This window comes from Cydia fagiglandana, chromosome 6, assembly GCF_963556715.1.
Source record: "Cydia fagiglandana chromosome 6, ilCydFagi1.1, whole genome shotgun sequence".
Lineage (NCBI taxonomy): Eukaryota > Metazoa > Arthropoda > Insecta > Lepidoptera > Tortricidae > Cydia > Cydia fagiglandana.
The window spans coordinates 11,796,359-11,810,209 of NC_085937.1; the positions used below are offsets into that span (position 1 = coordinate 11,796,359).

General features: G+C 36.4%; 1 protein-coding gene across 1 annotated transcript; it reads left to right on the top strand.

The window, feature by feature from the left end:
* Nucleotides 1-2,420: 2,420 nt before the first annotated feature.
* On the top strand, nucleotides 2,421-8,600 carry LOC134665223 (G-protein coupled receptor 143-like). The gene is made up of 7 exons (XM_063522101.1): nucleotides 2,421-2,667; nucleotides 2,884-2,995; nucleotides 3,086-3,180; nucleotides 3,627-3,805; nucleotides 4,345-4,504; nucleotides 4,960-5,127; nucleotides 5,876-8,600. The coding sequence occupies exons 1-7, from the start codon at nucleotides 2,515-2,517 to the stop codon at nucleotides 6,083-6,085; spliced, it is 1,077 nt and encodes a 358-aa protein (XP_063378171.1). The 5' UTR covers nucleotides 2,421-2,514; the 3' UTR covers nucleotides 6,086-8,600.
* The last annotated feature ends 5,251 nt before the right edge of the window (nucleotides 8,601-13,851 follow it).

Consider the following 13,851-nt stretch of genomic DNA (forward strand, 5'->3'; position numbering starts at 1 on the left):
AATTACAGATCTACGATGACGCTTACGCTTAAAGAATAGCTAAAGTATGCAAAAGGGAAGTCATCACGTATATTAACACACCATGAGTATGATATTGATAGTGATAGGTATTTTGTTAAATTATGAAGAGCATAAATAGTGTAAGATGCCGATTTACACGGTTAAATGTAAGTTTTTATTTCGTTGTGTGCTAATATTTTATCATTTTAGTCAATAATCAAGATAATTTCGTGTAAAAACATAAATTGTTACGCAACGCTAGGGCTTGACAAAATGACTAGTATCGATAACCAGTCGGCATAGTAATAATAACTACAAAGTTATTTGCGAAACAAGTGTTAAAAGTAGGAATTAAATTCGCAATGAGTGGTGATTAATTAAAACACGACCGATGGCAGTGTTTTTGATCGATACGATTTGCGAATTACCTAGTTACCTAGTGCAACTACAACGTTTTACCCGACCCTGGATATCTGTCTCGCTCTCTCTTATAGCTGTGTCTTTGATGGACGTACGGCGGACCACCTTCCTCACAATCGACCATGATCGCATTGATCGCGATCCAATACGCTCATCCCATCTGTAGAGTCTGTGCGGAAAGAGAAGAGTCGTGGCAGAAACGGGAACTAACATTTTAAATTTTATATGGCAATCAAACCTTTGACACCTGTCTTGTAAAAAGTAAACAAACTTCTGTCAATGTATATTTTAATTAACAAAAACCGCAAGTTTTATGTATAAAATATTTTCAAAACACGATAAAACCGTACATAAAACCACAAGGAAAATTATATTTAACATTGTTCGGTTTTGTCAGCGGGAAGAAAACGGCTAAAAGCCGACTATCGACTTACAAAAAGTCGCGGAACGTATTTCCACTATTCGCGGGTATTGATGTTGTATTTAATATTAAATAATTACCTATTTAATAAGCCCCCTAAGTAACTTGTCTCCGGTACATAATCGGTAAGTATATTCATTCAAAATATATTAATTTTCATAAATATGCAGGTCATTCACGATCTTTAAAATAACTGACAAATAGTCTTGATACTTGCCATTTAATGCATATTTATATGTAATTTCTTTTTCAGGATTGTGTAAAAGTACCTACGGTATTTCGAATAAAAGACCGCTAAGTAGGTGATATGCAAGAATTCGTAATCTACGTGCCGGATTCAAGCACATCCAGTTCAGATGAAGTCCCATGAACCACACATCCACACATCCAGTTGAGATGAAGTTCTATGAGTGTCCCTGGTTGTTTTGAAGCTAGCTCAAACATAAGTGACATTGAATATTTTAATTCAGACTTCGATTACAAAGAATAAAACTTTTTCTAATAAAATATTTCTTTATTTGTAGGTTCTGTTAGTTACGAAATTATATTTCATATTTAGCAGTGACTTTTCGGCGAAGTAAAATATCGTGAGATGAGAGAACCGGACATATCCCATAAGCATAAGGCCTACCTACTTATGCACTATTTTTATTCATATTCATATTTATTATTAATAATGTACACATACATTACAAGTCAAGTTTACAATGGGTGAAATATATCTCAGATAAAATTACAGTTCTATTGCCCAATTTCTACCCGATCTACCCGGTTTTAATAACTGTTGGACTGCACAGATTAGGCAGTACATAAATGAGACTCGTATCTTGTTTGGTACTAAAATTACAGTTGTATTGGGCAGATTCTTAAATAGTTTTAGCAGTTTTGTCAATGTCAATCGCAGTCACTTTTTAGTATCTGAGATATAAAAACAAGTGTGTTTTGAAAAGAAAACTAGTGCCTGCGCTAAATCAGAGGATTGAGTTAACGAGCCACCACCACCAGGCTCCGGTTAGTAAGCCGTGGTAAAAAACCGGAACAAAAGGGATTCAAGTATCATGACCTTTAGTATCGTACTATAATCACGTGACCAGTGTTGTCAGCATAGCAAAAACCATAAAATAGCACTGGCGCGCCCTCAAATCCCACGACTCTTCTCTTTCCGCACAGACTCTAATAGATTTTATAACGACTAAAAGCTTTTATAACGACTAAATTAAGTAAGGTTGTGTGAAGCGTTTTACAGAAGGGAAAATGACTATCCATCTCTTTTCTGGGGCAATTATACTAGGATAGGGAAAATACAGTATTATTCTCTCTGATTATGTGCGAATGAGAAAAGAACCTGGCCAAACTATATAATCCATCTTCTGCTAATATCCCACATTCATGTGACTTATGGTCACCCTAATTAGAAAGAGATGCAGGGCTCAGGTTTAACCTCTCATGTGGACACACTTTTTGGCCAGTGTACACAATCCGGATTATTAATTCTAAATCCGTGCACTTGGCATGCACTTGGCACTGTCAGTGTAAGTGTGCCGTGTTTTGAATTGGGATGTCAGTGTCAGATATCCGATAATGTTATACGATACTTCCTGAGGCTGGTTCCCTAAATTATTTAATGAAAAAGTGTACATTTACGGTGAATTATTATTGTCTAACTAAACATAATGTCTGATCCAACAATTCAAACATTTTGTTGTCATCATTCTGGTAAAAATGAGGATATGGCAGTGAGAATAATGAACGAGTTTAATACAGATTCATATAACACTGTTTGTTTGGTTTCTTCTACAATCGGTATTTTAGGCGCATTATTCCAGGTACCTACTCTAAATATGCGTAGTATCTTTAAATTGTATGCCTGCACAGTAAAATTATAAATGAAATAAAGTCCCTATTAATTATTAATTTCTTTTTTTACAAAGAAGGGAAAGTTTCTCAAAATATACCTACACAGTTCTGTTTTGTTTGAAGTTTCTAAAATAGTTGCATTGTAGTAGACATGGAACTTTAATTATGACCATTTTTTGTTTTAGATTGTACATTATTTATGGCAAACTATACCACAAAGGTACAACACCTTTACATCCAGTCGTGGACGAAATATTATAATGTGGCTCGCTGTTGCTGATTTATTGGCATCCTCTGGTAAACATATTGCAATATTTATTTTTGACCCTGATGGTTCAGATTCCTTGTTTAAATGATTATTTTTTAAGATTTTATCTTACTTTTCAGGTGTCTTAATTAGATCCTCACTGTGGTTGAAATACAAAACTATTATGCCTATGCCAGATGATGGTTTTAGTGTATTATTCTGCAGTATTACCTCAGTAAGTAATTGATTTAGCTGGAGTAAATTTACTTTTATCTATGATGAAGTGTTACAAGTATAGCTAGTTTATTAATTAATATGTGAATAAACTATTTCATTGTATCGTAATACAGGTTGTTTGGTACATTGTTGCCAAATTAAAATGGCAGATAGGTTACGTAATTGCTATTTTCTCATGTCTACAAAATTTCTGCACATTTTTTCTGTCTCTATGCAAGTTTTTCGTAAATTACTAATTTTTACACACATAGTGGAAAAAAAAAATTTGCAATTGACAACCTAATAACCTATCTGCCAATTTAATTAGGCAAACAATGTACCAAACAACCTGTATAACAAAAAATATTAGCTAATCAAAAATCACTTTATCATTGTCTTCTATGTCAACTTCATTTGTTTTTCTATTCTGTGGCGTACCATGTATCTTGTTCTGTCCGTCTACAGGCTTGGACTCAATATTTCTATACAGCAACTTGGTTCTGGACTCTATTCTATGCAATCGACACTTGGCTTACTATTAAAGGCAGGGACTCTCACCAGATGGTTTACCACTCGGTGGCCTGGGGTCTGCCAGCTGTCACTACTGGAGTAGGACTGTCTATTCTATATTACCCAGATGCAACGTGAGTTCCTAGCTAAGCATTAATTCAATATTGAATCAAGGTCATTTTGCATAATCTATATGTTTTTTGTTTTATGTGTTATGTTCAATGGAAAACCAGTTATGGTCATTTTTTACGCTTTTTTGCTCTCAGATTCTCCCAGTGAGCAAGGGCAAATAACGGGTCATTTGATATACAACATAGTTTGTAAAACGATTTTTATTATTTTCTCATTTACCCCTCAAAAGTGGGCAAATATGCACCTATGTTGAAAATTCATTTATGTTACATGTTTGTGTTTTGGTCACAGATTTCCATTGCTGTAGATACTAAATTCAACAACTCAACTCAATTTGTCTAGTAGTTTTGGAGCAAAGAGATTACGACAGACAGACGCACAAGTGAACCTAACAGGGTACCGTTTTTCCGTTAGAGGGACGGCACCCTAAGAAAATGCTCTTGTACAGAATTCAGTTGCCTACCTTACATGTAGAAATCTAGAAATAGTCATCTTTTGCTGATTTTTTTACACAACATAATCTTTTAAAAACTAATTTCAGATGTCACAATTTAACATCAGTCACAAGTGCCCTACTAAAAATTCTTCCCAACTACTGTGCAACTTATGTGCCTATAGCACTTGTGATGGTAATAAACCCCATCATGTATGTGCTCGCTGGCAAAGACGTGGAAATGGCAGTTGCGCTGCCGCTCGCTCAGGTACGATAAGTGTGGTTCACGACGGCTAACCCCACCCCTTGGAAATCCATATTGATTGATCCAACCAATCATGAAGGGTCCTTACTCTTGGTCCTTTCATACTTATTGTTTAAATCCTGTATTGTTTTTCATGGAAGCTCCTTGTCTTTCGAAAGATCGGCTCTGGTAGTCGCCAGCAACATGCTGAGATGAGACGATTTCGCGGCACTTTCTCCTTTTTATGTTGGTCTATTTTATTCAATTTTGCTCTTTTGTGTTTGTGCTTACGAATATATTTTCTTGCTATTTCTCTTAATTGCTCAAGTCCTGAGTAGGTATATAGTAATTCATCATCTTACTAATAGATATCACTAGTATGATGCTTGTAATATAGTCCTTATGGTTATTGTGATAAGGTAGATAATCAAACGTATTAAAGCTATCTGTTTTTCAACTTTGTCGTTTCGTGATTTCAGTTCACAAGTAAGGAGCGAAGGGTTGTGGACGCTTTAAGACTGAAATTTTTTATGATAAATGTAGTATTCTACATTTGCTGGTTACCTAATCTCCTGAACGGAATACTGTTGTGGACTATGTGGTTCAATATGCCAGTAAAAGTTATAATATCTATTTGGTATGTAATGGTAAGTAAAGCAGAAAATCTGCAATTATGTTTTCTAGTTAGGGTCCCATATTTTTTATCTTATGTTGGGAATCGTCCCAATATTTATCGAAGTACGTGTAGGTAAATTATGAAAGCCGTTGTATAGGCACAGAATAAATCATAGTACTAGGTACAGAAGACTCACTCTCTAACAAAACGCGTCTGTCACGATCAGCACAGATATGGCCGCTAGGTGGCGACAGCGCCACGCGCAGCTTATGGCAAACCCCAAAATTGGGGTCGAACGGATGTACTTTTAGCTACCTGTAGCAAAGCGACGAAATCGCGGAGTGAGACACGCCTGGTATAGGTACCTGGAAATTATCTACACTTCTCTTTATCATTAAATCAAGTACTTATAACATTTGTGTAAAATTATTGCTATATTTTTTTATCCACACTATAGTTATCTGTTTTTTAGCCATAGTGTGTCTGAAATCTGAATAAATAAGTTTATTCTTTATAAAACGCGGAATTTTTTCCATAATATGCAGTATAGCTATCAAACAGAGCAAAACTGAAATTTTTTTGGCAGCGCATCTAGCTTTTATTCTCCTTCTCTTTTGACGTGATAACGTCTTATAAATTGATGAACACCGGTAGCATGCACGAAAAAGTGTCACGTCGTAGACATATTATCCACGTTACGGCCACGTTTTCTTATGACGTTATCACGCAAAATTATCGTCCGTAAACCGACTTCACTGACAGCCATATTTTTTTTCCAGGCTTTAATGAACCCAATGCAAGCGCTGTTTAACGCTATGGTTTACCGCAAGTGGAGTTCTACTGGCTACAGCATGGTGCCTACAATGTCCAGTGCAACAATCAAAGGTTTCCAGTTCAGTGACGAGCAGTCCCCGCTTCTTGGCTCGGAGCCTCCGCGACTGCATTTGGATCCATTGCCGTCTAGTATTAACAATTATTCTACCCTGTGATCTTTAGTCAATTCGTATAAACACTGCCGGTGACGGTCACATCAAAGAAGCTTATAATAACACTCAGTGGCGGATTTGCAGTCTTTGCCGCCCTAGGCCCCAAGCCTTGTAGCCGCCCCTTTCTCAGCATCAGCACCCATCATATTGACTACATTTAGATCAGGCAACGAAAATATATATTATAGAGGGAAATGCTTGGGACACGTTTTTTACTTAGTAACTTTTTTGGACTCGTTAGGAGGTGAACATATCAAAAGTAGGGGGGTTGAAGTTTAAAACTGTCACTTAAAATGAATAAGTAAGACCTATGTTCCTATGATCATGTCGTTAGAACGCATAGTTTCCGAGATATAAGCGAAAAACTGAAAAATGTGACCTTCACCTCTCTTCCCCCGGCTCAAGGGCTACGGCCGGGGACTTTTGATATGTTCACATCCTAGATAGTCCAAATAAAGATAGGTACAAAGTCAAAAATTGTGTTTCAAGCATTTCCCTCTATAGGTACCTTTTTTTGAGAATTCGTTGCCTCTGGCCTAATAAATTTTGAATTATTTTTTGTTATCATCAGCGATTTTTTTGTCACAATTTGCCGCCCCTAATATCTTGCCGCCCTAGGCCCGGGCCTACTGTGCCTTATGGGAAATCCGCCACTGATAACACTGCAGGTTATAATTGAAACTGAAACGGGACTTATGGTTTTATTTATAAATGTCCGTCAAATCTAAAAAGCTGATGATAATCGCTTGTCCCTTGTGTGTAGTGTTTGTTAGAAAGAGACAGCCTTCACAAAGGTTTTCTCATCATCATCAAATTTAAACCGCTAAATTATACGGTTTGCCACGCTACGTATTTTTATTTACTCGCGCGGTATGTTTCGGAGAGCCTAGGTCTCCACTTTCAAGCACTAACAGTACATTGAGTCGCGGTCAAGATAGTCGCGCGTCGCGTACTGTCACGTGTCACTCACCGCGCAGCGCGCTGGGTGCACGCGACTACCTAAGTCCAGTTTCAGTTTAAATTATGAGTGAAACTCGTGTTTGTCTAAATTGGGATACTTTCGAAGGAATCACCTTGCAGTAACATTTGGTAGTGTGTGACGTAAATTAATTAGATTTTCTTGAATTATAAGCTTCTCGGTCACATCAAATCTACGCGAGTAGGATGACTGATATAGAGTAGGTATAGGCTCTACCAGACCAATCGCGCTAGCAAGACTGAGGGCTTAGATTGGCGTTTTCTATTAATAATTAGGGCCTTTAATCATTAAAAGTCTGTGCTCATACATTTGATAAAGATATCGATATTACGACCAATTTGGTATAAATATGTGTACAAAACCTTATATTACATTCGTATAAGTACCTACACATATTTAAGGTCCCTTCTTGTTTTACACTTTTGCACCTTACTCATACTCGTTAGTAATAAGGCGAAAAATGTAAACATAGATAATGGGTATCTTTGACGTCTACTTTATGGCTCCTCTTCACGTTGGGCCAACGCCGACGCCAACGAGGGACGCATTTATGCGTTAGAGGGAGCAAGTGATATTGTTATCTCATTCTACCGGATGGCTGCGTTCCTCGTTGGCGTTGGTCCAACGTGAAGAGGAGCCTTTACGTGACTTTAGGAGCTGCATGGGTAACGATATTTCAAAATGGAACGCGGGCCCAGGCCTTGCTATCGCGCTAGGTTTGGCGGAACAATTGTTACTTTAGGTACTTATTTACATATGCCATTCCAGTTATTAGTATTTAGTATACTGTAGGTACATAATTATTCCTACCCTTAGGCTGCTTGTATAGGTAGGTACGTCCGTTCTTTTAACCGGACAACGGACGGTGTTACGCGACTACGTTTGGTTTTTTATGTGGATACCGACAGCTACTTACTTACACCCAAGAAAACTAAAACCTCGTCGCCTAACATGGAAAATTGTCCGCTGAAAACGACGGACGTAGGTATACAAGCGGCCTTCCGTACATTGTGTACGCACGACTGCATTCGAGTGAGCACTTCTTGCCATGTTATTACTATGTTTTCAAGTATATGGGACATAGTAAATTTGTTATTTTTTAAAGTAATACCTAATATAAGTACTACTATTGGCTCTACAAACCTCACCGATATCGGATGGGATATTTGATAAGTTTTTCTCTTGTTTGATATGGCAATTGAATTTGTTGCATCTCAATAGCCGGTAATGTATTGATGTATTGAAAAGGCATTCAATTATAGGTACTTGTTTTTTCTAGCAATAGAAAGGAAGAAGGTATCTAAGCGACCTTGACGTGTCTTTTTATTGGAAAATACTCGAAAATTACGGCAAATACTCGTATGTAACCGATACTAATTTTTAAAAAGCGTATTTTCTAATGCTAAAAAACCGAAGTATAGTATCGGTGACGTCTGTAGAGCCTAATGTTTAAAATAAGATTAAATTGTGTATTTTTTGAGAAATGTTTGTTATTTAATAATGTATACCGGATTTAATACATTTTTATACAACTACGTACTTTTACGAGTTGTTATTTTGTAGCAGATATAGAATACCTACCTATTTAATTTACAACGCGTCAAAAATATCTTGGCCTAGCCTACCCTCTGGTTTCGTCCCTTTCGCAGAAAAACCGGCAGCGGAGTTGACGCGATAAATGATGTACATTTTTTAATACTACCTGCGTGGCAAATAAGCATACGGCCTTAGCCTTGGAGACCTGCCACTATTATTGCATTATTGCCACTATTAGTACGTATTCGACACAAAAAACCTGAAGGCTAGTAGTCATACGTATTATGAAAACAAAGCTGCACTTTAAGGTGGAAGCAAGCCGCTTTGCATGGTGATAGTAGACGACAAAGTAAGCGATTTTTTCCGAAGCACCCAAAAATTCACCCCTTAGGAGCCGAGATTTAGCGAGGTCTATTAGGAAAAAGAAAAAAATTCTACAAGTTTCAGGGAACAACAAATATTGAAAAAAATGATATCATTTGAAAGAAAATCACTTTTTTTAACGTAAAAAAAAATAAACACAAAATCTTTTCAAAGAATATTAGAGTCAAATTATTAAAAACCATTTTTTTTCTCTTTTGCGCTTTATTCTTGCAAATAATGTCTTCAACTTTGAAGAATGTCTAAATATAAATTTTTAGTTAAAGTTAAATATATTTCTTACTAAATGACGAAAACCGCATCAAAATCGGTTCGGCAGTTTTTGAGATACAAGTTTCAGAAGTTGGCTTACTTTTATTTATATGGGATTTTTCGTCTTATATAGTCCAAAAGGCGAGTAAGTCATAGTAAATTATACGTAAATTAGAAGGTACTTAATTTATCTACATTAGAGATATGTATATAATATACAGGGTGGAAAGGCACGACGATCCTTCCCGGAAGTATTAGGTCGTTTAAGTGATACAGAGCACATTGGTAATGATAAGAATCGTTAATTGAGTAAAAAATAAAAATACCAAATTTTCTACTTTTTAACTGTGGTGATAACCATACGTCGGACTATAGGGGGCAGTTTGAGGGCAAGGTAAGGTTAACAAAAAAATCTTAACTTACGAGTATCATAATGTACCTAATAGTATTTGTAACATAGCCGTGTTCATAGAACTTGACATGCCCAGTTAACTCATTTGTTTTGTTCCTTTCTCACAGCTGCAATAGGCATGTTGACAAGTTTTTAGAACTGTATTCATTTTATAGATAGACACGTAATTATTACAAAAAAATATATTTAAAATTTTTATTCATTAATTTTAAATACTAAATAGAGCTTAATTAGTTTAGTGTTTAAAGTTTGAGCCTAAACGCTCTAAGCTGTCACGTGACGTCACGAACAGATAAATAAACAAACTGCTGCCAAAATGTCAGTCCTAGCGTAGAACAAAAGCTGTAGTATTTAATTTATCTCTCTTTCTAAAAGATCAGTATTACGTAAATATATAAGCTAAAATAATGAATAACAAGTTTTACATGTCTTATGCAGTGCCTATCTGTAAAAGAACAACAATCAAGACCCTAGAGTATAAAAAAATATATTTGTTACATGATACTTACGTTGCAGTTACGAATTTTGACTTGAATGATATTGTTACTTGCGAACTATATGTATACATATTACGTTCAGCGATGATAAAACCATTTCAAAAATGAATCACAATAACTAATTTCACACAAAAATACTTACAGTTACAATTTAAGATGAATTATTATGATACAACTAAAATTGTGAGTGCAAATATAGTGGCGCAGATATAACTTTTTAATTTATTTATTTTTTGTTTCCGACAGCCAACATGGCAATGATAGTTCCATTCAGCCAAATTATTAAAAAGATTTTGGTGAAATATCGTATTATATAACATTTTATTTATTTAATAACTAATAAATATATATTTTATATAATGTTATAATATTTTTTGTACGTAATAAATGTCTATTGTCGAAATAAAAAATACATACACTGTTTGAACATCCAAACTCTTTGGCGGTGTCCTATGGATTACGGTCAGGTTTGACGACTAGTCTGTGGTGTTTCTCATGTCATGACGTCACGCGCTCCGATTGGCGTTTGCAGTCACGTGATACTGGGCATTATTTTAAATACTTTTGACTATTTTTAATTAATTAATTACGCATATTTACACTTACACAATATGATTTTCAGCATTCTAATATTCCCTGCTATGGTAAAAACATAACATGTTATATATTTGCGATTCATGTCAACATGCCTATTGTCTGAGTGACGGATAAAGCCAAACGAACTTTTTCGCCATTTTGACTTATGTGTAGTTCAAGTACGTTTACAAATAACGCAGTTAGTTGCTATGATATTTGGAATTTCACATTATAAATACTAGCACCAAATACTACCACCAATTAAAATACCAAATACTAAGTACAAATACTCGAAAGTGAATTGATTGATTTGCGAACCTTACCTATCATTCTGACATGCCACGAAAATGCCCGCTGGAGTCCGACGTATGGTGATAACCCTATAGCACGTGCACATGACGGCTAGGTTAAGGATCTCAGTTGACAGAATCGCAATGATGTATGAATGACGCATAATTGACAAATAATTCAAATGAATGCAAAAATATTACAAACAATTTTATTACTTCCTTAGATAATTACTTTCACATACGGTTTTCAAATGTACCTCCGTGTCTTATAATGTACGCCGCAGCCCGCACCCGAGCCCGCGCACATTGCCCATGCGATAATGTATGCTCTTCGTCATTTTTCCTCCGCAGATTGTCAAAAGCAGCAATTAGCTTTTAATGTCTTATTTCGTCCGCAGTTTGACATTCCGTTTGGTACACCATAGGTATCTTTTACACAGCCACACAAATTTAACCACGACGAGCATCTAACAACGGCATTTTTATTTGAAGAATATGACATTAGACAAGTAAAGTTCAATGACAATTTAATTTCAAACATCAGACGTCTTGTCTATTTCCTACCACGCAAGAAGGTTTGTTAGTTAGGTATTTAAAAAGAAGTATTTATTCTTAATTTATTCTTAGTATTTCATTTTTGCAAGTTGATTTGGAGCATAAAACACAACTACTTGTATTTTTTTATTATTTTAGATAGTTTCCAATTATTCGAAAATAATTTTGTGAAACGTGTTAAGAAACTAAAACCTTTTTATCAGTCAAGGAAACCAGAGATATAAGACGATTGCGTACTTTTGAGTGGTTGTCAATGTCACAATTTGAACTGTCGTTGTAAACAATATTGTGATTAGTATTATTAATATTAAGGAATAACATAACTACTTCATTCAAGTATTGAACAAGTGGAACTACTAAGAAAGCGAAAATCCTGCAACGATTCTTACCGTGTTGTAAGCAGACCTAAGAATAGTTGGATGGCAACAAATTAGTACAATTTCCTGTCGAACACTGATTGTTTACAAGTAAGTTCATTGACCCTGTCACCTGTTAGGGTTATAACAAAGTAGTTTTTTGCATGGATGTTTAAAAGGCCATAATTTAGAAACGGTTGCCCATATTAACATAGTTTCTATGGCGAAAATATAGAGCTTAGGCTAAACAATCCGCCTTTTGCGGAAAGGATCGTCGTGCCTTTCCACCCTGTATATTTATATGTGGAAAACTGCCATAGTCACCATCTTACATAAAAAAGGAGATATATCGAAGCCGAATTTTCCCCCATAAGCCTCCTTTCCCATACGTATAAACTATTTGCAAAAGCTTTATGCAACCGCCTAACTTGTATCCTCGTTGAATGCCAACCTCCCGAGCAGGCTGATTTCTGGAGCGGATTCTCTACAATCGACCATATACATGCGGTAAAGCAACCGGACCCTGTACATGGCCTTCGTAGATTACGAAAAATCCTTCGACAGTGTCGAGCATTGGGCGGTGTTTGACTCTCTCCATCGCTGCTCAATCGACAATCGCTACGTGGATCTGCTCTAGGAGCTACATATATACCTCGGCAAAAATACAAGTTTGGCTTTACAAACTTAGTAACCCAATATCTATCGAAAGGGGATACCATTTCAACCAAGTTTTTTACGACAGTGCTAGACGACGTCATAAAAACGCTTGCATGGGACAGAACTGGTATCAATATCCATGGGTCTTCTTGTCGCACCTGCCGCCTTTTTTGTTTGCCGAGTCCCTGGAAGATCTTCAAGGCATGGTTGAAACCCATGCTTCTTTGAATAGATCTTAAGCTGAATACGTCCAACACTAAAGTTATGACGAACATATCTAGTAAATCGATTCCAACCATTACGGTTGGGAACGAAAGACAGGAGGTGGTCGAGAAATACGTGTATCTTGGATATATTCTATCATTTGACAAAACACATCAGCAGAAGGAGATCTCCAGGAGAAGCCAGCTGGCTTGGGCGGCATTCATTATACAAGCGGACATCCTCAAACCCGTTAACATTCCATAATGCCTGAATTTCGCCTCTTTAACCAATGTGTCCTACCTACCATGACCTACAGTGCCGAGACATGAACGCTCACTAAAGAGGCTGTGTATAAAATCCGAGTGGCACCGAGAGCCATGGAGCGCGCCATGCTCGGCATCAAATTTCAAGACCGAGTGAGGAATGTCGAAATCCTACGCCGCACCAAGATGTCGGATGCGTCATCACCAAACTTAAATGGAGCTGGGCGGGACATGTTGCCAGGCAGAGTGATGCCAGGTGGGCCAAAATGTTAACGGAATGGTGGCCGCTTACAGACGAAAGAAGTGCCTGGCGTCCGTTGGCTCGTTGGGTGGACGACATTCCGAAGATTGCGGGTCACTTCTGGATGAGATTGGCTCAGGACCGGGATAAGTGGCGTACTCGAAGAGAGGCCTATGCTCAGCAGTAGGCGATTAAAGGCTGATATGATGATATTATATATTTACAAGAAGATTATTCATCTTCAGCTACATTCATACTGGCTAAACTGGTTAAACTACAGGATGAAATAAAATGTAGATCTTTTTTACAGATAAGTAAATATACTTTATATTGAAAAAGCAATATTTTTATAAAATTATATAAGTTATTATACGTACTTTAACGTACCTACTAATTTAAAACTTTGATTTGTCCAATATTCGGTAGGGATTATTAAAGTACTAATCCTACTTTTAAGAACAATGCCTCATAATTTGTTTAATGAATTTGAAGATATATGTATAAATGTTTATATAACACATAGATAAAGATGTGTTTTACATTAATAAGAAAAGCACAACATAGTTAGTA